The 26,275-nt window shown below is 41.9% G+C and overlaps 1 protein-coding gene across 6 annotated transcripts in view; it reads left to right on the top strand.

Moving 5' to 3' along the window:
* LOC134211888 (opioid-binding protein/cell adhesion molecule homolog) overlaps window positions 1-26,275 on the top strand; it is a 166,577-nt gene that overhangs the window by 133,935 nt on the left and 6,367 nt on the right. For all 6 annotated transcript variants that reach the window (XM_062689254.1, XM_062689255.1, XM_062689250.1 and 3 more), the window contains exons 8-9: window positions 7,414-7,563; window positions 14,164-14,217. In XM_062689254.1, coding sequence (XP_062545238.1) covers window positions 7,414-7,563; window positions 14,164-14,217 — 204 coding nt within the window. The remainder of the gene's footprint in view (window positions 1-7,413; window positions 7,564-14,163; window positions 14,218-26,275) is intronic.

The following is a 26,275-nucleotide window of genomic DNA, read 5'->3' as shown; positions in this document are numbered from 1 at the left end:
TTAATTTTAAAATTAAGTTCAACACTTGCTGAAAGGGAACTTGAGGAGTTCCCTCTGCGGGCCAACCTGGGGTCCCGCCGATGGTAGTATAGCAGAGCTATGTTGAAAGGAGGGCCGACCAAGGGCATCGCCAGTTGGTGTAATGATTTTTCTAAACTAATTCTAACACTTTAAAAATCAACTTAAAAATACAGTAGGAAATACAAAAACACAGTTAAGAACAATTAAGAATTAAAATGGTGACACACTACATAATAACAAGTTAAAAACGGGTGTTCCGATGTGCCTGAGTCTTAGGTGTAGGCCAGATCTGTGAAAGTTGGCGTTTGCTCTGCATTCCTACGAGTCCTGTAGTCCAGGGATTTCTGCTGGGGGATCCTGTTGAAGTTTAGCAGTCTCAAGATGTCCTGCTGTGGTTTTGCAATGCGCTGTTCTCCGGTGGTGATTTTGCTTCCTAGGGACTGAAGTAATGGTGAGGCCCTAATCCAATAACCTCCTCGTCTAAGTTGCCAATTTTAAACAGAAAACCTTTTAATTTTTCGACCTTTCTTACGTTTAAAGGTTCAGAACGCCACCTAGTGGTTGCGGCGATATTCGGAATCCGAAAAATTCGGAGGGAGCCTGAAAAAATGCTCGATGATTTTTTATCAAGATCCTTCGGTGAAGGAAGAGAAAAATTCGATTGCGGATTGGCATATGGTTTGACGAGGTATGGTTGTGGAAGTGGTAGGTCGATGCCCCCTCAGCCGAGTCGGAGTGGTGATCGCTGGGGGGGTGGGACTTACATTTAGGAAATGCCCGTTCGCCTGATGTGGAGGGCCTCATTCCCGACGCATGACGCTATGAAGCTGTCAGGGTCCTAAACTTCGTAAAAAAGTCCGGCGTCCTTCAGGAAGCAGAAGATGGCCGCCATGGCAGCTTCATCATCCGCCAGTGCGTCCCTGATACTCCCCGGTATGCCGTATAGACTTCGGGGGTAGTCATATTTGGGACACCGACAGATAAAGTGCTCCACACTATTTTCGGTGTCGCAGAGATCACAACGGGACCGGAAAGGGCCCCCACCACCAAAATTGTGGGAGATCCTTGTGTGACCGGTCCGGAGCCTTGAGATAACCTGCTGCTCTTTCTGGGTGGCTGGGTCTTTCCAGGAGTTGGTGTTTCCCTTGATTTTTCTGAGAAAGAGCCCCGTGTTGTTGGTCCATATCCGAACCCAGTCCTGGCCGACGACGCTCTTGGTCCATTTCTTAACGTCGGCCAGTGGGACGGAACGGGTATATTGTGGACCTCGTGGATGCTCGCCAGGGCGTCGGCCTCAGTATTCCCCCTAATGCCACAATGGCCGGGGATCCAGGCAAAGGTGGTGCCGGGGATCATTCCAGCTAGTGTTCCCTGGATCCAGGGATGCTTGGGAGTTTCGCTTTGAAGGGCAGAAACCACGCTCGCAGAGTCCGTAAGGACCACAATCGGTTTGTCCGCTGGGTAAGTAGCCGCAACGAAGACGGCGACAGCTTCAGCGGAAAAGATGTTGCATGGCCGTGGCAGACTTTCCGACATGGTTAGGTTGGGTCCATGGACTCCGAAGCCGACTCCTCGGCTAGATACGGAACCGTCGGTGTAGCGGATCTCACAGTTCCGGAAGCGTGTTGAGATCAGTTCTAAAACTGCGGGTTGAAATGTTTTAAATGTGTGGTGTTTGTCTACCGTAAGCCATCCAAATACATCGGAAAGTGTAATGGTTGAAACGTCAACTATGAAATCATGGGCAGGACAGCCCTGCATTACAGCAAGATCCGAATATTGTGGCAAGCATAGAATCGAACCCAAAAAAAGTCTATCGATCAAGGATAAATATCGATTTTGATAAATCAACAGAAGGGACTTTGTCGGACCTAAACACTTCCATAAATTTACTATCGTCAATTGTGCCGTCTAACCGTAAATCATCGTTTTAGATGTTTCCATATGAACTTCCAACGAGTTCAGCACCGCACAAGCAGCGTTGTAAATTTTGCTTAAATTTTGTCCAGAGCATCAGGGCATCAAACAGAACCGAATGAGAGGGCGGCCCATCAAAAATTTTGAAAAAAGTTTTTCTTGAGCCACCCTAATTATTGCAAAATTATTATATTTCAAACAAAAGAGGTCACAAAACATCCTCATATTCAAGGTGTATACTGCCTAGTGCTGACATTTAATTACCTGCTTAAAAATCTCTAACATTTGCACAAAGGCTTTCTATAGTGGAAATCAAGGTGTATACTGCCTAGTGCTGACATTTAATTACCTGCTTAAAAATCTCTAACATTTGCACAAAGGCTTTCTATAGTGGAAATCTTTGAGCCAAGACATCTACATAATTTGTTATTTGAGAGCAAATTATTTGTGATATTTGCGGAATATTTGCGAAAGAATTTTCCTGTGTTACGTTACTGTTATGCGATCACCATGTCCTTACGGCCTATCGAGGATGGGGAAGAAATAATGGCACAGTCACTCGCTCAATGCAAGTAAATAAAGAAAACAAATTTGATTGATTTGTCTTTATTTGAGAGATTTTCAGATTGGGCTCATCTCTAAAGAACAAATCTGCATTAACCACAAGTTCATGCAGCATTTTATTACAATTTGAGGGTTAGGCTCTACGGCAGAGGTCCGTCTTGGTTATTATTATTCATTTCGCATACTAAGGCCGGAGTGGCCTGTGCAGTAAATAAAAGTCTTCTCCATTCAACTGGGTATATGACTGCACATCTTCCATCTGACCGATCCTCCTTGTTCACTGCGCACCTCACCTTCTTGTACCCATCGGATCGTTGTCGAGAACTATTTTCACCGGGTTATTGTCCGGCATTCTGGCTACGTACCCGGCCCACCGCAGTCTTCCGATTTTCGCGGTGTGAACAATGGATGGTTTTTCCAACAGCTGTTGCAACTCGTGGTTCATTCGCCTCCACAATGTACCGTCTTCCGTCTTCACCCTGCCATAGATAGTACGCAATCCAACCCAGCTCTGCAACTGGTTGTTTCTGGTATGAAACAGATTGAATTCAGAATCATCCATCAGATGTTTGCAGATTGCGACGTCACTGAATAATGAAACAATGTGTGTGATGTATTTTCAGTATCGTCAATACTCTCCACGAGCATTAACCAGGTCTCGTGTCCGTAGAGGACTACCGGTCTAATGAGCGTTTTGTGGATAGTCAGTTTATGATGGCGGCGAGCTCTTTTCGATCGTAGTGTAGTTTTGCGGAGTTCAAAGTACGTACGATTTCCTGTCATGATGCGTCTCCGAATTCGTATCGTTATCGGAGTCACCCGAATTCTTCAACCACCTCGATTTCCTATCGATACAAACTCGTGGCGCCTTACATTGTACTCTATCGAGCCTTTTCCTATCATGTACTTCTTCGACGTGTTGATGACTAGTCCAATCCGTTTAGCTTCCCATTTTAATCTAATGTAGGCTTCCTCTATCTTCTCAAAGTTACGCGCCATAATATAATCGTTCGACTTCGTGATAAGCGTAGCACTCGTGTCAATCTCTGCCCTTCGTATTACTCCCTCCAAAGCGATGTTGAATAGCAGGTACGAAAGATCTCGTTCGATTGTATGATATAATACTTTGAAGTCGATGAATAGATGATCTGTGGGCTCATTGTATTCGCGGCATTTCTGCTATATCTGGCGTACGGCGAACACCTGGTCTGTGGTAGAGCGTCCGCCCATAAATTCCGCCTGGTACATTTTGGGAGAGTACCTTTAACAGAATGATTGCATGAAAATTTCTACAATCCAGCTTATCGCCTTTTTTTGTAAACAGGACACAGGACACTCTTCATCAACTCCTGCGGCCAAGCCTCCTCCTTCAAAATCTAGTGCATCACCACCGTATTCAAATAGCTCTCCTGATAGATAGTCAACCCCAGGGGCTTTATTGTTTTTGAACCAGCCAATCTCGTTTTGGATTTTTTTGAGATCTGAAGCTGGACAATGTTTGTCTTGCGCGCGTATTCCCAGGTTCGTCACTGCGTTTCCTGCCACAATGCTCTTCATAGTGAAGATTTCTGTTTATGTCCTTACACATGTCAGGCTGCGGTACACGGCCCTTACGTGAACGGTTCAGCTTCTCATGGAACCTTCGTGTGTTATTAGCAGCTGCTCCGTATTTCCAGTGTCTCTATCTCCCTGCTGGTGTTTTTTCCTTCGGAAATTCTAAGTTTTGTATATTCCGTACCCGTTTGTATCGTGCCTCGTTAGCTCTCGTGCGGTGTTCATGCTGCATTCTTTCCTCACATTCACCGTCATACCAGTCATTTCTTTGAACCGGAGGCACCGGATTGGTCCTGCTCGTCTCGGTTAACGAGTTACGAATAGGCAGCTCTCACTTTGTGTCATCAAGTGTATAAAACGGGGACAGGCCGTTTGGCCGAAACCCATTCGGCCGAAAGCCATTTGGCCGAATGCCACTAGGCCGAAAGTTGTTTGGCCGAATTTACCATTTGACCGAACAAACCATTAGGCCGAGAGCCATTTGGCCGAATTGGTTATTTGGCCGAATGGGTCATTTGGCTGAATGGGTCATTCGGCCGAATGGGTCATTTGGCTGAATGGGTCATTCGGCCGAAAGGGTCGTTTGGCCGAAAGGGTCATTAAACCGAACAGATCGTTTGGTCGAAAGGGTCATTTGGTTGAAAGGGTCGTTTGACCGAAATGGTCATTTGACCGAAAGGGTCATTTGGCCGAATAGGTTATTTGGCCGAATATGTCATTTGAAAAGTGAGAAATTAGAAGTAAGAAGAGAGACGTCTCAATTCTCATTCCTTATTTCTCATTTCTTACTGTAAAAAATGAGGAGCGCGAACTGAGTAGTGAAACGTCTCATTACTCACTTTTTACAGCGAGAAGTGATAAATGAGGAGTGGGAAGTGAGACGTCTCAAAAATTAAAAAAAAAACAGTTTTAAGGTTAAAAGGTTAACAAGTTTTAAGGCAGAAAATATTACCTTAAATGGTAAAAAAAAGTCAAATTTTCACCGATGAAATATTCCAATCGGAGCAGATCCTTAAACTAGAGGTTAAAAACTATGATATAACGGGTTAACATCCGAGGTACATTCACTTTGCATAATAGTGAAAATGAAATCAGTAATAGGGTTACTTCTCCTGGACTTCATCTCATAGCTCCGATATTCATCCCACGAAAAACAAAGCAATGAAAATGTATTTGATTTGTTTCTCATTTTTGTGATTGTTTTCAGCAGTGAGAACGCATCTTAGCAAAAAGAAGCGACGGAATTGATTTCGTATTTCTGTGTTCTAATATATGTTCAGTGAGATGGAAAACGGAGCAGTTCCCCTATATTGAATAAGACTTCACTGTTCAAATTTTAGTATTAGTATATGTCCTTCTTTGAAAATAATCATAAATTACATAACGTTGTAGGGGTCAAGTGTCACGGTTCATACAAATAAATTGAACCATTCATACAAGAAATGTTTGGAGAGATCAGGAGGGAGTCTAGAATTGACCAATTTTGAGTTACGTAATTTGTGAACCACCCCGTTTTAACCCATCCGTAAAATCGTGTTGGGAAAAACTTCAAATCTCAAAACTCGTGATGATTTAAATGAAGCGTGAGTTGAAACACATCCAAAAAATCATTCATGAGCGGTCTCGTGCATTTGAATCTTTGCAGTATTTTTTAAATCGAAGTTTTTCGCATATCATAGTGGATATTCTTGCTCATGTAAGCGTAAAGTGGCAGCTCGAATAGTTTGAAATGCTTTTAGGACCAATTAATGTTTCGGTGAATGAGTGAAACGATACGGGTTTGCATGGAAAGCTCAAGCGCATTGTTTTACTTTTGAACCGCAAAGGAGTTTGCTCGCTCGAGAGAGCTCGATGGTTGAAATTTTAAAATGATTTTACCAACACTGCGTAGAACCAATTGTCCTCCTTTTTTGATCTGGCAAGCCTATTTGCGCTGAGCTACTAGTACTATAAAAGTTCCTGCTCGCCGCTCTCGCCTTTTTTGGGCCTCATTACTCAAAAATGCATAGAATTCGACTCATTTTCTTAGAAAATCGGACAACTTAAAAACACGCCAAGGGTTTTTATCAAATCTGCCCATCAGATCTATCGCGAACCAAAAGGAACGGAGCGTTTCCATGATTTCATGACTCGTACATATTAAATTCACGCAGAACCTTCAAATCTGTTCATTGTTTTTTTACTCATCGGTTTTGGTTTTCTCATCGACTTCGGATTGGCTACCGTATTGATAAGCCTAATTTATGTATCTTTCGATTCCACTAAACAGGGGTAGAAGCAGAAAGCGGAACAAAAATAGTGGTGGCTTGGCAACATACCAGGTGAAAATCGAAGAAAATATAATATCTTAATTGACCCTAAATTAGGTTAATTCAATTATTCGTTGCCACTTTGTGCCAAGGTTGTGCACATATTCGACCATCAAATCTGCGAACAGGCTTATACGTGCCACGTGAGCTGATGGTAGCAGCAGAAAAACTCGAATGGCAGTAGTGTGGAACTGCAAATCACATCCAATAATGAGGCTATTTGCCGGATCAGCAGGGAAAAGAGTTTTGTAGAGCAAATCACTGACAAAGTGTGGCGTTGCTTCCACTTTCTCCGGAATGATCCAATTTAAATTCTTCTGGCGTCATGGAAGCGTGCTCTCTATTTTAAGAAGATCATCATCAATTTGCATACAGTTTCATTTTACAGGCTTTTATTTCCTTTTGTATGATTGTCGCATCGGCGTTATCTTGCGGAGTTGGTGTAGTGTAAGAAATGTAAGAACTACTGCCGTTGTTGAAGCAGCTACTTAAAGTAAGAAAAAACTGATACTCGGAGTTCCCAAATTGTATTATCGTTCTATTATTTCCTCACATTACACCAGGAAAAATGTTTTCATATCTGAGTAACAAATTACGCAGGATAGCAATACGATTGCGTATATTTTTCTCAAATTGCTCACTGCTTCACTATAAATTATTTTCACGCTCAAATGGCGTCTCGCTGCTCTTTCATTAGCATGACAATAACCGAATGGGGAATACGGCAGCGGAAAACAACGACTGGAGCTGACCAAACTGTGTGCCATTTTCATGTGATTTTCCGCCGAGTATGAAAATCACACCGCTACAATTATGCAAATTTAACAAGTTCTCCCTTTTCCCTCATCCCTGCCTTCCACATGTGCCGTGGTTAGTGTCAAGTATCATTCTCAAACCGTTTTTCGCTGTTTTTCTTTCATTCTGCATGCCAACTACGGACTGCTGCCTCGGAACCTGGCTGGCCATACCGATCGTTGGTTTTTCCTGCTGCTGCTACTGCTGTTGTGGGCCATCAAACGGATTTGGTCCCTTTGGGTTCGTGTTGCAGGCGGCAAATACGAGCCGGTGCTGATAGACAACGCATACAAAGTGGTGATGAAACTGAGCATCAAGGTTGTGAGCCAGGCCGACTTCGGATCGTACAGGTGTATCGCCAAAAATTCCCTCGGGGAAACCGATGGTGCCATCAAACTCTACAGTAAGATATGCTTGGAAAATGGCCAGCCTTCTTTCTATATGGGAGTTCTTTTCTTGGAAAAGTGTAAACGGGGCTTTACAAATAATATATTCATGTTATTCAAATATCATGAAAAACAAAACTAAAAAGTACATTGTTTTGATTATACTTACCTACCTTTTTGTTTGTATATAAGTTCAACATTATTATTTTTTGGAAAATACTTATGGAATATAAATGGTAGGGTAGCCGTACCCTTAGTAGAGGTAGCACCAATAGTGGAGGTACTGGGGTTTTAATGAGATTTATCATATTTATAGACTTTACGATGGTTTCAGTTGATGCGTCGTGCTTTAAATATCTTGTTTAATGCAACTTACCTTAAGAATTCGCTTGAAAAACTATTGAAAACAATGATTTTCCTTAACAATATTGACTCCCTTGCACCTATAGTGGTGCGACTGTACCAATAGTGGCGAGTCTCATAAGAAACCAATGGATAGCACCACTATAGGAACCAAAATTAATTTTTACCGCCACTAAAGGAACAGTGTACCCATAGTGGTGCAAGCAATATTTGGTAATTGTTGATGTTAAATGACATCTATCTCATTTATGTTAGCAAATTTATTAGTATATCTATTGAATAAGATAATAAAGCAATAAATTTCCCATAATTATCAATTTTTAAAAAATATTTTCTTTTGTGGATCTACTAATACCTCCACTATTGGTACCGTTACCCTAATGAAATTCATTATCACATGTTGATTTCACATTTTTGTACAACAAATTTCTTTTTCAAAACATGCACATTTTTTTAGCAAATTTCCCAAAATACCGTTTATAATGATAATTATTACCGAAATCAACATTATTGTGATGACTTTTATTTGCTTTAGAAGAAGATTAGACTTTGATTGACTAATTGTTACATTTTACAATACTTATACACGACTAAAATATATTTTCAAAAATACTTAAATTGAATCGTGAATCGTGAAATTAACCGAATTTTCGTTAGAAAAAGGCTTGAATTGAACAGGACAAGAATTCGTTTAGCCGGCAGCAGGGACTATGTCCAAGGGCTTGACGACTCTTCCCCAGGCCACTGCGACATGTGGGTCTTGCCTAGAATGTGGCGGGGATTGACAGTGGACTCTGTTAAAGTTCTATAAGAAGCTGCAAGAAGTTTGTAGGGCACTAAACAGACCTGACACGACGACGAGCCGCCTATGAAATCAATCTTTACAAACGACATACAAAATTATACGACTCTAAACAATCGGAAACGCCGTAGGCGACGATTGCAGTGTCGCGATTGGAACATGGAACTGCAAGCCGCTAGGTTTTGCAGGTTGCGAAAAGATAATCTACGATGAACTACATTCTCGCAACTTCGACGGCGGGGCGTTACCAGGAAATTTGCTGGACAGGACAGAAAGTGTTTCAAAGCTAGTATTGAGGGGATACCTTCTAGCAAAGGTGTGGCACCAACAACGAGTTGGGATCAGACTTCATAGTGCTGTTCAAGGTGCGCCCACGCGTGATTGGGTGGCAGTTAATTAGCGCAAGGATTTACATGCTGAGGATTAATGAGGATGTGCACTGCCCACACGAAGGGCGACCCAAGGACGAGAAAGAAGCACAGTCGGAGGAGATATACCAAGAATGCTCACTACGGGACGTCAAAATCGTCATCGACGAAATAAATGTTAGGAAAGGAAGGAATGTACAGAACGGTAATCGAATCGGACAGTATGCAGCCTGCATTAAATGTCAACGATCAACTATGCATAAACGCAATATGGTAGTCCAAAGCACTAGCCGCTTAAATCCAAGTACTGAGTGAAGCCCATTGGCCAAATTTTGGAGAAAATAGAATGCCATCGGGACAAATTCTGCTATGCTCTGGTTTATGAGATGAACACGCTCCCTGGCATCGTGGAGTTGCCCTCCTACTAAGATCGCAAGCACACTCTGCGCTTGTGAAGAGGAAACCTCTCAATGCAATAAATAAAAAAAAATAGAACACGGGTCAAAACTTTACTATAATTCAATGTTATGCGCCGATGCTGCCTATTTGCAAGAAAAGGAGAACTTCTATAGCCAATTTAATGCGGCCGTAGATAGAATTCCTGAGGGTGATGTGAAAATCTGCATGGACGACTTCAATGCGATGATCGGATCCGACAACTCGATCCATGAGTACATCATGGGACGCCATGGTCTCGGAGAAATAAGCAAAAACGGAGAGCTGTTCAGAGAATTCTGTAGTAACAGCGACATGATAATCGGGGAATCGCTCTCCCCCCCCATCGACCAGTTGACATGGTCACTCGTATTTCGTTATTTCGTAATATCTGGGACACCGCATCTTTCCCGGTCGACTGGATACAAGGTATCTTAGTGAAGGTGCCCAAAAGGGTGACCTGACTGTATGCGATTACTGGTGGGGAATTATGATGCTGTGTACCGTTCTCAAAGTCCTATGCAAAGTTATCCAAGCCCGGATTGAGGAGAAGATCAATGGGACTCTCCGCCGGAGAGTCTCCGGTGGTCGGACTCCGAGCCGGAAGATCCTGTTTGGACCATATTGCCATGTTCCGCATCATTCTGGAGCAGGTCACCGAATTCCAAGAGTCCCTTTACTTGGTATTCAGCTTTCGACCGTCTTAATAATGAGAATATGTGTGTAGCCCTGAGGCGCAAGATGGTTCCTGAGAAAATCATCGAGGCACAGGACGAGACCTTCTCGCGCAGAGATCTCTACAATTGGATATTGTCCGACCCCATAAGGATCATAGCTGGCATAGCAGGCAAAATTGTATTCTCTCACCGCTACTGTTCCTTGTCATAATCAACGATGTTCTGGTAGGTGCGATTGACCGTGAACCAGACCGCGGGCTGCTATGGCAGCATATAACAATGGAGTACCTAAATGACTTCGAATTGGCGGATGACGTTGCACTCCTCGCTCAACGGTGCTCTGATATGCAGAGTAAGCTTAACGACCTTGACGAACGCTGTTCTTTGGCAGATTTAGTCATCAACGTCAACAAAACCAAATCGTTGGATGTAAACACGGCGATCCCTTCCATCTTCATAGTAGTCTTGCAGACATACTTTTAAGCTAAATGGCGTCGGAAAAGCAGTACCATGATCGATAAAAGCGAGTTTAACAAATATGTGGAAAAACTGGCAAATAAGTGAACGCACCAAAATCCGAATTTTTAACACACCAAAACCGAAGACTGGAAAAGTCGATGTGGGTCATGAACCTTGGGCCTGAAAATCATGTAATAGCTCGTTCACTTACTCGGCACTTTGTGAATACAGTCGAAGAATATGAGCTTTAAACAAGAAATTTCAAATAAGAATACTAACGAGATCAAAACCAATCGAATGATCAATTGGTCAATATAATCTGCGGATTATGAAATAGATAGATTCAAGGTTTCGTTACGCACGCTCTTCAAAATTCCTTGCTACAACTTCATAATACGAATCCACATGTGAACACCAGATCATTATATCCACTTTTGACAGATGTTTGACAGGTTTTCCGATCTCTACCGAATCCACGCACACTGATAAGGCACTGATAACGATATCGTTAATGAAGTACTAGAATGCAAGTCCGACAATTCGGAAAATATATTTCATGTATTATTTGCATAACTTCATCGTTATGAATATGTACATAAGCTCCGGTTAATTATTTTATTTGTTTCATAAGTAGTTAAAATAACGCATGTTTTAATCAATTTTATCATAATTTTATTTTAAATGTCTTTTTGAACAATCGGTGAAATAGAACGCTTATTATATCGAGGATACCAGGACAACAATCCTAGATATTTTATCGCTTGAGACGATGGTTGATGGTCAGTACTGACTTCAAGTCATCAAATTGAGAGGAGTCGATTGAATTCGATGATCAAAACTTATGACCCCGATACTCGATTACAATAATAACCAATTTCACATGTTTGGTGGCCCATCTTAAGCTAGTACGTTACTGGTGAAATGTTTTGCGAACTACCGTCAATGAATGTGAAATTGTCCTGGTGTTAATTACTTATGAAGTGCAGGTTCAGAGGTACGTGTGATCAGTGATGCAAGTGTGAATTGTAGATGAAAAATAATTACACTGTAAATATTTTTACCCGAGCTGGGGGGAAGTATGAGTGTTCGGTTTTGTTAATCGTGAGTATTACTGAGATTTTTTGCGTAAAAATATATGATAGGTAGTTTTTGCATAAGAAGCGAAGGTGTCCCCCCCCCCGTATGCCCACTTGGCATATAAGTAGATAGCCAAACACCTTAACTGCTACCAACCATCCACCAAGCTTCTTCAACCCACCACCAGGAGTCGCAGGATATGGAGTTGGGAGCGGCCATGATGGGTTGCACAAATGGGTGGTACGAAACAGGGATAAAGACTAGAAAAGTCGATGACCAAAGATGGGGGTTATGAACCTTGGGCCTGAAAATCGTGTAATAGCTCGTTCACTTACCCGGTCTAAAGAGACAATTTAAGTAGAGTGATTGATTGACCGTGATTGTGATGTGTGATTTCTTTTCAAATGTCATAGGACCCCGTTATTCTACCATTCTATTCTTCTATCTATTCTTCCATTGTTGTTTTCCCGTGAATTTCAACGCCGTTCTTGTGCCCTGTTTCCCGTGAAGCCCTGTGCCGTCCTAGAGCCCCCTCGCCGAGTAGATTCCGGCACCGTTATTGGCCGAAGACCGATCCGTCAACACATCGGTAGCCTAGGACGCGCAACTTGATCATCAGCAATCCGCCGACGATCCCTCGGCTCAACCTAAGGCGCGGAACATAGCCAGACGTGCCTGAAGATTGCGGTCAGAGACGCATCAGACGAGGAAGGACGCAGCGAAGAGGAGAGCGGTGGTTGGGAAAGAAGAAGGGGCCCCATCAGTTAAGGTTAGCTAGTTAAATAAAGTGGGAGGAAAGTGCAGAGAGGAAGGAGTGAAGCCTTATGAAATTGTACAAATTGACAAAGCTAAATAGGTTTTCCTTAATTTCGAGTGCGAAGATTCCCTGTTCCGCGGTAAACTTACGAGATTGTGCCGACCCGGAAGTGCTCCCGGTTGGGTAGACCGGCAATTACAGTTATTAGAGGAGTAGAATGCAGCATGGGTGAAATTGCTGTAACTCTGCACGAGATTGGAAGAGGCACGATACCAACGGATGCATAACAGACAGAACTCAATTTTTCGGAGGAACAAAGCACAAGCAAGATGGTTGAGACCGGGAAAGACCGAGAAACTGTACCGCGCTGATAACACACGAAAGTTCTATGGAAAGTTGAGGGTCACGTACCACAGCCTTACGAACAAGCGTAAGGTGATCGAAATGAAGCGACAGCACTACGAAGAGCACCTGAATGAAAATGTGACAGACAATGAAAATGGTTTGCTGATGAACTTGGGAATACGCACGCAGGATATTTGTATTCCAGCTCAGGATCTCCAGGAAATCCTGGAGGAGATTGGCGGAATAAAATTGCTGAATTACTATCACAAGTATATCACAACGCTGCTCACCAATTGCAAGAGAGTTCGTGGGGCAGTACCAGGCATGATTCATGGGCGAGTACTGGGTGTTTGCTGTTCGCCAGATATTGTGAAATGTTGGGAATACAATGTGCCCACATATCTATTCATCGACTTCAATACCGCATATGATACAATCGATCGAGACCAGTTATGGCAGCTAATGCACGAAAACGGATTTCCATATACACTGATACGTTTGGTCAAGGCGACGATGGATCGAGTGATGTGCGTAGTTCGAGTTTCAGGGGCATTCTCGAATCCCTTAGTAATCCGCAGTAATCCGTAACCCTGGCAAGGTGATGATTTTTGGTTATTGCTTTTTCTATTTTTAAACATTGCCTTTGAGGGGTTATATGAAGGACCAGAATTGACACGAGTGATACGATTTTAACGCAGTCCATTCAGCTATTTGGTTTTGCCGACGACATTGATTTTATGGCACGTAACACTGAGAAGATGGAAGAAGGCAACATCAGACTGAAGAGGGAAGCAACGCGGATCGGAGTAGTCATCAACGCGTCGAAGACGAAGTACATCATCTGAAATCTGAGAGATATATAAAAATCCACTAGAAAGGCTTAAAAGGCTAATAAAGCAATTATATTTGCCAATCGATTGTACGAATCTTTTCTTATTTTGAAGTGTTAGTAGTGGGTGCCTCAAATCAAAATCCGTATTTTTTATGTGTATGGCATTATTATTATAAATAATTTGAAATAATGAATATAGAACGGGGTTTGGAATAAAATTAAAAAAACCCATATGATATTATCATTTATTTGAGTTTTTAGATCCAAAGATTTGATGTTTCTCTTCTTCATTGATGCTTTACCAAACTGTATTATTTTTTCCTCTTTCTATCGAAAATGAAGACTCCTGCTTGGGTTTAATTCTGCTCCCACGAGTGCTCCGACGACCGGAAAATAAGCGGAAGCGGAAGCACCTGTGTGACGGCAGCTGTTCCACACGTTTACCTGGTGTTATGTTTTGTCTGTTCGATTTTATGGTAATCGCTGATTTTTCCTATTTCAGAGCTTCCTAAAAGTGCAATCAGCTCGGTGGAACTGTACGAAGGCCGTAGGAAAAGTAAGTATTGGTGACGATCGATTTTAGTTTAATTCGTGGTGGTCTCTTGTGTGCCATATGATTGTATAGTTTTGGTCTGCTATATACAATAATTGGGTTGTAATCATAATAATTCCATAGAATCAGTGTCAACCTTGAATGATATCTTCATTTCCTAATACTGGATGGGAAATTGTCACATTCCTCAAAATTTCAGTGGAACGGTTCACCATTCAAGTTAATGATACTGTTCCTTACGTATCGCATTATTGTTGGCTCTTCGTCATCTGTGCTGCTGCCCATAGGAAGTAAAATTTAACGACGTGGCTAGGGAAAGAATAGTTGACATCGTGATTACAGGCTGCTTCTGACTTAATTACGAGGTTCAGGAAATACTGATGATATTAACTTTTATTGAGATTGATGGAAGCTAAGAAGCTCTTCATGTGACATGCTTCGGCTTCTTCAGTTTGCACTATTTTTGGAAACGACAATGTTTCTGTAATGTTTGAATACAATTTATGATTACATGCCAGGCCAGACACGGGCCTTCACGTTTTGGAGAAACTATCAATCAGTTTGTTGATAACACCTCGTATTAACAGCACTTTTGTATTTTGACGTGAAAGATTCGATTATTTGAAAACATTGGTGTTTTCACCATATGGATTTTGATTAAAAATAGGACGTCATATAGGTCTATTTATTTTTGTTTTATTTGTACATATTTCTTCATATGAATATTTGGCGTTACTAGCTGGGCTGGATCAATATACAATTGGACAAAGTTGCAGAGAAAACATTCAGCTTTTGTAATGGGCTGTTTGCAAATGTGTCAAACTTGTACTAAATGATGGTACTATGCGTACGGTACTATTTTATCGATTATAGTTCTAGTTAATTTTTTTCAACGAAATCACACGCGGTTTTCCAGAGCCTTCTAGTTATAATGTAAAGATTGCTCTTGTAACTAATGATCAACATTCAACAATTTCAAAACCAACTCGACTTATAAAATGAACATTTTCGCATATATTCAGTTGATTTTTTCCATACAAGATAGTTGAGCACCGACTTAGACTTGACCGATCGTGCTCATTTTTTACAGTAGCTTCTGCGTGTCATAATCTTAGATTTCAGCAATCCAAAAAAAGAAATATTTCGAACTCGTCCTGCTCTAAAATAATTATATTGTGAACCCCTTGGAAACACTAACAAAAGCTATCAACGGCGCATTAAGTATTATTTGAGCTAATCAATTTACCGTAAAGGTTTCATTCAAATAATTGTACATTATTTCAATTAGCTCATGTATTTCGATCATAATCGCATGTTCAACTTCCAAGACGGAAATCAGCGAAACCGAAAGATTACATCAAACATCAATTTTCCAGCTTAGTTTGTGAAAAATAAACTTCAACTTCTTATCAAACGCAAAGGCAAATCTCATTAGGAAATTCCTCCACAGACGGGTTTCCTACAGCTCTTTTTTTATGTTTGCATCAAATTCCAGTTGCGTGTTTTGCAATCAAAGCGTCATTATTGTTTTCCCTCATTTGGGCTCATATTCATACATACAGCCTTCATCAGCAGAACAATCAACTGAAAGGGTTATGGCACCACCATCAGCCGCTCGAATTACTGTCCAGAACTTCGAACGACACGTAAATCATTCCTTGATCTCTAACGGCTTTCCTGGCGTCAGAAATAATTTGGTGATTTGTGTTTATTTTAAATTGCCCGGCACTTGCACACAGCGGGAACTGAAACGGCATAACGATACCGAAACGGGCAGCCCTCAGGGCTCTGGTTAGCCAAACCTCGGGGCGGCGGCAGTGTCTCGGGTGAATTGGACTCCTGTCGTCCACTTTGACTTTATCTTTCACATCTTTCCTTTGCATTCATGCTGCTATACCAATAAAACGTTTATCCACCCGCAAGGAGGTAGGCCTCACAATGTCGACAGCTCAGTCACCCAGCGAATTGTGGCTTTAGCAGTGGGCAGCTTTACGATTCTATAGCAGTAACAGCAACATTAACGTACAGTTTCTTTTACCGTCTTGGATAATAATAGTAAAGGAGTTTTAAGGACCTATTATATTCAAATATGGGTTGAACTTCAATTTGAATATTGTTAAATTTGAAAATTTCCATTTAGCAGAAGCTGTTTTACCAGTTATAGTAAGAAACACGATTCTTTACAAATTTCCAAGCAATCTGGTTTATTAGGGTAATGGGAGATAATGTTAGCCTAGGATATAACGTAAGCTCATCTTGCAAATTGACCAATAATTTAATGATAATACATCGTTTCATAGAGAGATATTTGTTTTACTCTTTTTTAAAAGCTTTATTTATGTGTAAATTATTTGTTTTACGATTTTGTTTATTTCTAAGACTCAGTCGTGTTTAAGGTGAAGGTGGGTTGAGTACCAAAACAAAGCTTTGAAAGTATTGGTACAATAAAAACTTACATATACTGTAGTAGTATTGGTATCGTATTTATAAAAAACAAAGAATATTAGTAGGGTGGCTCAAAAAACGACCCAGCATTACCACGGTCACTCGATTCCGTCCCATGCTCCGTGTGTCCTCCAAAAACCGATTTGAACAAAAACTGATTGAGCGCAAGCCGGTTCAAGTTTGTATGAAAACTAGTATGGGAAACTAAACCTTTTATTACACTGGCTACAATGCCTCTCCTCCAAACGCTGGCGAAAAGAGAACCCACATAGCTGAAAGCAACATTCCTGAGACTTCACTGAACGAAAACCGCACCGCAGGAAAGATCCATTGATTACGTAACGCAAAAATAGCATTATATACCCCACTCACTCCCACGTCACACTTTTTGTATGAACCATTTACCCCTTGCGCGAATGTGTAGACTAGACCAGAAGTATCTGCCCCTGGTGCGATAGATATCACAGACAAATTCTGGGTATTTTGTTGAAGTGCACGTTTCACTGATGCCTTCTAAGAAGCCTAATGATCATGCTAAAGATTCGCAACCTCGCTTAAAATCGACTCCCATCTATTGGAACGACCATTCTATATGGATTGTCTATGGAGCTGAAGCTCTTGAATATTTTATCCAGTTATATGGTCTCCCCCCTCGCCATCGCTATGACGGAGTGCCAGAATCCAGAATAATGTTAAATTCAACCTCGCCATATCAACTGTCATACAAACCTGAAACGACCTGTACACGGTAAGCCTCTAATCAAACCAGCCCAAACCATCGGATAACACCCAAATTATAAATCATAATCGACTGAGCGTGGCGGAGCAAAATTATTTTTTGAACCACCCTGTTTATTAGTTTGCTGCTGCCGGTGCCGTTGTTTACATTCGCTCCTCAATCAGTTTTTAATCTTTTTTTTCGCGTAAAAAATAGCAGTTTATAATAAGTTTTCGGTTTAAACAAGTGACTGATTTCGAAAATTGATGTTTAATTTGCATTCCATCAACATTTCGGGGTGTTCATATGCGGAGAAGTGATTAAAAACTTGATATTTTCAGTGACCTTTGTGAAGAAGTGAAGTGCAGTGATAAACCCACCAAATCGCGAACGGCTAATAAATTGGCACGAAACTGCTGATTTATGATATTATTCGAGCCGAAATACATAGGACTCTTTGGATAAACATGTTCATTATCACGGGAAGTGAAAAAATATTCTGTGAACAGGTTAGTAATTTAAATATTAAACTTTTTTTCGATGCTGTTCGAAGCATTCGAATGCTGGTGGGAGAGGGGTGCGGGAGGTGTGGGGTTGACCCGTGGAAGGTCCGGTGCCATCCGGTGCCATCGTGGTACTCTTCCAACTATGTCCTTAACACCTAACTGAGCCACCAAGCAGTAATGTACATCAATATAAAAATTACGTTTTACGGGGCAAGTTGAAACGGTTTTTTTCAAAGTTGAACTTTAAAGTGCTGTAAAAAAATCACCCTTTGCTAAATTTTGAATTCGTTTGTGGTTTTTGCTAGTTCCGGCCAAAGATGCATAAAAAATAAACAAGCTTACCAAACATTTTTATAAATATTTTGTATATTGAAATTGCGGGCAGCAGTGACTATGTCCAAGGGCTTGACGATCCCTCCCCAGGTCATCTGCGAGTTGTGGCGCCTGCCCAGGATGTGGGTTTGTCCATGAGGTTTGTCAGTGGGCCTTGTTAAACCTCTATAAAAAGCTGCATGTATTCGCAAGTAGGCCCCACCAAAGCGACCGTGTGCCGCTCAAAGCGCACAAGCCAAAGTCCTGGTGTTAGGTGGGACGATAAACAGCCCTAACATGATGGCGCTCCGACGAGACAGGAGGTTTGCGCAGGCCCAATAAGCCGCCTGGAAAACCAATAATTACGAACAATATAAGAGATAATGCGACTCGATACAATCGGCAACGACCTAGGCGACGAATAAAGGATCACGATAGGAAGCTTGGAACATGGAACTGCAAGTCGCTAGGTTGCGACAGGATGATACGATACGATGAATTACATTCCCGCAACTTCGACGTCGTGGCGCTGCAGGAGATTTGCTGGACAGGACTGAAAGTGTGGAAAAGCGGGCATCGAGCGGCTACCTTCTACCAAAGCTGTGGCACCACCAACGAGCTGGGAACCGGCTTCATAGTGCTGGGTAAGATGCGTCAACGCGTGATTGGGAGGCAGCCAATCAACACAAGGATGTGCAAGCTGAGGAATCAAGGCCGTTTCTTCAACTATAGCATCACCAACGTGCACTGCTCACACGAAGGAAGACCAGACGACGAGAAAGAAGCGTTCTATGCACAGTTGGAGCATACATACAATGGATGCCCACTACGAGACGTCAAAATCGTCATCGGTGACATGAACGCACAGGTAGGAAGGGAGGAAATGTATAAACCGGTCATCGGACCGGATAGTCTGCACACCGTATCGAATGACAACGGCCAACGATGCATAAACTTCGCTGCCTCCCGCGGAATGGTAGTCCGAAGCACTTTCTTCCCCGCAAAAATATCCACAAGGTCACATGGTGATCACCTAACCAAGAAACGGAAAATCAAATCGACCACGTTCTAATCGACGGTAAATTCTTCTCTGACATCACGAACGTCCGCACCTACCGCAGTGCGAAGATAAGGGGAGAGATAATCGATCCGCCATTGGTAGCACCGCAACCGCTGCTCTTGGCACGGTGCCCCCGGATCAGAGAAACGACTGGTATGACGGCGAATGTGAGCAGTTATTAGAAGAGAAGAATGCAGCATGGGCGAGATTGCTGCAACACCGCACGAGGGAGAACGAGGCACGATATAAACGGACGCGGAACAGACAGAACTCGATTTTCCGGAGGAAAAAGCGTCAGCAGGAAGATCGAGACCGTGAAGAGAGGGAGCAACTGTACCGCGCTAATAACACACGGAAGTTCTATGAGAAGTTGAACCGTTCACGTAAGGGTCACGTGCCACAGTCTGATAGTGTAAGGACATAAACGGGAACCTTCTTACGAACGAGCGTGAGGTGACGGTGACGGCAGCACTACGAGGAGCACCTGAATGGCGATGTGGCAGACGAAGATGGCGGTATGGTGATGGATCTGGGAGCACGCGTGCAGAACATAACTTTACCGGCTCTGGATCTCCAGGAAATCCAGGAAGAGATTGGCCGGTTGAAGAACAACAAAGCCCCTGGGGTTGACCAACTACCGGGAGAGCTATTTAAACACGGTGGTGAGGCACTGGCTAGAGCGCTGCACTGGGTCATTACCAAAATTTGGGAGGAGGAAGTTTGCCGCAGGAGTGGATGGAAAGTGTCGTGTGTCCCATCTACAAAAAGGGCGATAAGCTGGATTGTAGCAACTACCGCGCAATCACATTGCCAGCTATGGCAGCTAATGCACGAACACGGATTTCCGGATAAACTGACACGGTTGATCAAAGCGACGATGGATCGGGTGATGGGCGTAGTTCTAGTTTCAGGGGCATTCTCGAGTCCCTTCGAAATCCGCAGAGGGTTACGGCAAGGTGATGGTCTTTCGTGTCTGCTATTCAACATCGCTTTGGAAGGGGTAATACGAAGAGCAGGGACCAACACGAGTAGTACAATTTTCAATAAGTCCGTCCAGCTATTTGGCTTCGCCGACGACATAGATATTATGGCACGTAACTTTGAGAAGATGGAGGAAGTCTACATCAGACTGAAGAGGGAAGCCAAGCGGATCGGACTAGTCATCAACACGTCGAAGACGAAGTACATGATAGGAAGATGTTCAATAGAAGACAATGTGAGCTACCCACCGCGAGTTTGCATCGGTGGTGACGAAATCGAGGTGGTAGAAGCATTTGTGTACTTGGGCTCACTGGTGACTGCCGAAAATGATACCAGCAGAGAAATTCGGAGACGCATAGTGGCTGGAAATCGTACGTACTTTGAACTCCGCAAGACTTTGGACTTCGATCGAATAGAGTTCGCCGCCGTACCAAACTGACTATCTACAAAACGCTCATTAGACCGGTAGTCCTCTACGGACACGAGACCTGGACGATGCTCCTGGAGGACCAGATGGCGGACGGTACGTGGAGGAGGCGAATGAACCACGAGTTGCATGAGCTACTGGAAGAACCATCCATCGTTCACACCGCGAAAATCGGACGACTGCGGTGGGCCGGGCACGTAGTCAGAATATCGGACAGTAACCCGGTGAAAATGGTTCTCGACAACGTTCCGACAGGCACAAGAAGGCGAGGTGCGCAGTGGGCAAGGTGGATCGATCAGTTGGAAGATGACCTGTGGACCCTGGACTGCGTGGCTGCCAGCCATGGACAGAGCCGAATGGAGAAGACTCTTCTATATCGCACAGGCCACTTCGGTCTGTAACAATCACGAAGTGAGTTGTGAGAATAAATAATTAACAAGGAAGTAGGAATAAAAAAGACAACAAGGAAGAAGAAGAAGGAAGATGAAAAAAATAAAAAGGAAGAAAAAAATGAAGAGGGAAAAAGCAATAAGGATGAAGGAAGGTACCAGAGATAATAAAGCAAGAAGAAGGAAAAAAATAAGAAGAAAGATGGATAAAGGAAGAAGGAAAATGAAAGATTAAAAAAGAGGAACTATGGAATGGAGAAGATGGAACATGAAGTAGGAAGGAATAACGAAGAAGAAAGAGCGATGTAGGATGAGAAAGAAATAATCAAAATGGTTAAAAATAAAGAAAGAAGGAATAATGAATAATTTCTCACTTTTCAATACTCATTTTTTATTTCTTGCTTCTCTGATTTCACATCCTACTTTTCAGTCCACTACATTTTACTTTACAGCTATTATTTCTCGCTTCTTGGATCTCACTTTTCATTTGTTGCTTCTCACTTCTTATTTCTCATTTCTCATTTATAACAGCTAAAATTCCACGTAAAGATTTTTACGTAGACGATCTTCACTTTCAGCTTTCAGCTAGCAACGTCGACGAAGCAACTATCTTCCGGCGACTTGATGCACTTCTTTCCGGGGGTAGATTTCCACTTCAAACTTGGACATCAAACAAGGAATCAAAAGTATTAGACGGTTACCCTGGGGAATCGTGCCCATCAAACGTGACCATGTCTAATCCATAAATTCACTGGATCTGATCTGGGAACCTGACCTATGTAGACCAGCTCAAATACAAAACAACATACCACATGAATTGCCTCATGGTACATTGGTACACACACGAAACGATTCGCTCTTTCACAAATTTCTTGACTTTATCTGTTTGTATTTACGTCAACATCTGCTTCCGTCTAATATCATTTTTGCTGCTACATTCGAACAGTTGACACCTATGGTGCAATTAAGGTCAGATGAATGACTGCTAAATTCAGAGCGGTTTCACTAATCAACAAAGTATCCTCTGACTCGAGGAACATATGTGGAGCCTTGCTTGCGTCCGTTTTATGTCAAAAGGTAACAGTCAAGGCTTCGGCGAATGAAGCAATGAATACAAGGACCGATGCTTCAGCACCAGATATACTCCCGAGGAAAGTAGCTTCACGAAGAATTTCAAGGTGCTGAGTTAAGAATGATACTTCGCTCCATAGGGCACTGTTGTACGAAACAGTTGGAGAGTGAAATCAAGCACCCGCTAGCGCAGAGAATATTTAATTCTCTTGCATCTTGATACTTAGTGAAACTTTGTGGAAACCGGTTAAGAACCCCTGTAATGGTATCACCATAGGAGCAGTGGTCCTCAACACGGTTTCTCTTCAGGGTCGTTTTTCACTTCGATTCTCCCGGATATTCTTCCCTTATATTTGGTGGCAAGGCGGACATACAGCAACAAAATGGCGGAATACAAGATTTTCTTTAAAACAATAAAATGAACACAACAAAGTTAGGATTTAGCAGGCCATACACATTTAATTAAACTAATTTTTTTTTAAGTGCACTAATTTGGGCTATTATTTGGCCTTTATTTTTAGATTGAGCTCACCGTTGCGGCCGATGCAGGAACCGTTGGCATGCTTGATGGTCGTCTCAGTCGTCACAGGAACGTCTCCTCTTTTCTCTTCTTCTTCTTCTTCTTCTTCTTCTTTATCTCAATTCCTTTTCTTTGCTTCAGTCACATTCCCATAATTGACGAGGGAATCACTACACTGACGGTTTGGCTTTTATTTAGCGTCAGCCACAGTTCCGAGTCCGGGGAGTGGTACAGATTTCGCGCGCACTATCAGTGGTCAGTCTCAAGCGAGCTAGCACCTTTAGAGACGAACAATCACAGATTTTTCGCAATACCACTAGTATTGTTCGCTCAACCACTTTTCATTGTCACTTGCACTGCAGTTCAAAATGTTCACCACTGCTCGCTTGAGTTTGATGGTACGTTGTATGGCCAACCGAAAAAAAACGCGACTAGGATTAACTTGAAAAATTGGTGCACATTCCTAGTCGTTTGTGGTGATATCCGTAATTGACCCGTACTAATTAGCTTATTTAGGTGTTTTAAATTTAGTGGTACTATAACTGTAATGTCACCTTTTAGTTCGTAAGTTTTAAAACGTTTTAACTTTTAGCTTTTAAGTTTTCAAAACTGTTCGCTAACTTACGCGGAACTACTACGGTTAGTATTACAGGCGAACTATACCGCGAACCGTCACACCGTTCTTCACTCCTCCGGACTATATTCAAAAGAGCCCTCACCCTATTCGGGGAATGGTATTTATAGTTTTTCCCACGGCATATGACTCGACAAAATTGAGCAATGACAATGACGAAACACAGCAATAGAAGACTACGACGCATACGATAATCTGATGATGGACGAACGACGATAACACAGGCACAAATCTTATATCTACGCTCACGTATTGAGCTGGCTGATGTCCCATACTACTTTAAATATTCACTCCGACACTGGCTGCATGCTAAGCCTTAACAATTAAAAAGTCCCTAACACTTGTTTCCGCTTATCAATTTAAATAAACTTTTTAATAAATAAATAAATAAGAAATAAATAAACTTTTTATTAAATAAATAAATAAGAAATAAATAAATAAATAAATGAATAAATAAACTAATATATAAATAAATAAACTTTTTAATAAATAAATAAATAAATAAGAAATAAATAAACTTTTTAATAAATAAATAAATAAGAAATAAATAAATAAATAAATGAATAAATAAATAAATAAATAAACTAAAGTTGCAGTGAACGAAACAAACAAAATAAATAATAAATCTGGAGACATCAACCAAAAGTTACTGAACACAAAATAAATATCACTCAAACACTACAAAAAGTGGAGACAGACATTTATTTAATATTCAGACATTTATGACAACACAAAACATTTATAACAATTTTTTTTCGAGCTAAACCACTAACTGGCCTTCCCACCAAATATTTAACTGTGACCCGAAAATGAACGGTCACAATCTCTTACCGCCATCGGGGGTGACAATGGGTCTGGGGGTGAGAATGGGTCATCGTTCTCACCGGCAGTCTGGAGCAAGATTTTTTTATGTATACAGGTTATCCGACTTGTCAATATCCCCAACTCAGCCATCTTGGATTTTTGTATGGAATTTATGCTCGTTTGTTTACGTTTTGCACTGAAAATGTATGTTTCCCCCCCGCGCTGGTTATTCCCATCTACTGACGAAGTCCGATAACCTGTACATAAAAAAATCTTGGTCTGGAGGTCGTAGAGCAAAATCGTTCAAAAAGGTCTCTTATATTTTAGTCTTCTTGTCCTCAGATGCATTCAATATATTCTACAAGCATTCTAAGTAGTTGAAACAGTGACCCATTCTCACCCCCATTTGACCCATTGTCACCCCCGACGACGGTATACTTAGTTGTTTATTTCTGTTGGAATGAATGTGTAAAAGAGAGATATACAATTTAGAATCTCTCTTTCTCGCGTCGTAGGAGGTCGGAGTTGCTCTTGTGGTATTTTACCAGCTGCCACCAGATGTCGCTTCAGGACTTGCACAAATAACATGATGTTTTAAAGCAGACGCAGGTCGGTGGCATGACGCCATGTTTTTGTAGCCAACATCTCAGTATAAAATTCATGATAGTATGTTTTGTTTACAATCATCACATTTAATTTCCATTAGGATACAGAACTGTCAGTGGGATACAGTCACGTAATGTTGGCTGCAAAACAAACCTATTGTGTGAGATAGGGATACATACTCCAGACAGTGACATTCGTCGAGTTCAAGTCTGGCGAACTCGCCAGCTCGAAATGAACCCTGAAAGACCCTTAGTTGGGTTTTCTTCACTTTTTGAGACTGTAATCTAAATCTTGTCGTAAAACCCAACCGTGACCACGCCAACAACTGTCAACAATAGAGCCAACTATTAAAATACTGGGCAAAAATCGATTTAAAAACTTAGGATCCCAAGTGGACCCTGAGACTAGCATCCCGTTTATTCTATCCAGACTGAACGATTGGAGTTGTGAAGGCCTCACATATGCCGGAACGTCCCCAACCGAAAGCAGCCAGGGATCCGGCATCCTCTGGGAGCGATATGCGATATGCGAACCCATATCGGAAACCGATTGCTGAATAAAGGAAATTACGAATATCCAAGAAAGCAATTTCGTACTAAATATAGGAATATGAAACCCACTAAGTTCTCTTAGGGCAATCATCATTCTTCCTACCGACTCTGCCGGGAACTTCCCTTACAATAACTTAAATAATAAGATCAGAATGTTTTTCTGCCTCGTAAAAGCCCCCGTCGCTCGATCCCATCGACTGCCACAGCCCATTATTGCTAATTGATTAAGGCCCCGCCCAAAGCCCCAACAAACTAATAGATCGACTACTCTCCTCCCCCCGTTGGACCGATGCGACTACAACTGTAGGCGATCTGCGTCGCAGCACCGGAGAGAACTTGGGCATTGCTGGTCTACGCTAACTATGGTTCAGTATCCTCGAAGAGAGCTGAACTTAAGCAATGGAGCAACCCTATTATAGTTAGAAGTTGAGTATGAACAACCTGAAAATATTTTCTGGAAATTAACTGGAAAACAAGTTATCCAGTGTATGTCTAGAGAGTAAGTAACACGTAAATAGTAGAGTGGTGGGTTTAATTATTTATATGGTGTGTGGGTTCGAATCCCGCCCTGGTAAGGAGAAAACTTTTCGTAAAACGGAAAATTATCCACTGGTCCACTGAATGTTGTGTGAATGTCTTGTCCGTTACCTAATGCTAGGTAACGACGTGCGACGTCTATTCGACGACAGTGATCATGTCTTTAAAAAAATGGGTATTCATTACTAAAAGGAAGGATTTATTTATTTATTTATTTATTTATTTATGTAGGGGAACGGTTCCGCACTTCATCTCATAGCTCCCATTTCCATACCATCAAAAACAAAGCAATGGAAAGAAATTTGATTTGTTTTTTTTTTTGTTTTTGAGATTTTTTGCAGCAGTGAGCACGCATGTTAGCAAAAAGAAGCGACAAGCGATTGGTGCTGTATTTCTCTGTTTTGCGAGATGAATATATGTTCAATGAGATGGAAAATGGAACAGTTCTTCTATTTATTTAGAAACTAGTCGACCCGGCAGACGTTGTCCTGCATAGTAGG

The sequence above is a fragment of the Armigeres subalbatus genome, chromosome 2 (genome assembly GCF_024139115.2).
Source record: "Armigeres subalbatus isolate Guangzhou_Male chromosome 2, GZ_Asu_2, whole genome shotgun sequence".
In the NCBI taxonomy this organism is placed as follows: domain Eukaryota; kingdom Metazoa; phylum Arthropoda; class Insecta; order Diptera; family Culicidae; genus Armigeres; species Armigeres subalbatus.
This window is presented reverse-complemented; position numbering and strand designations above follow the sequence as displayed.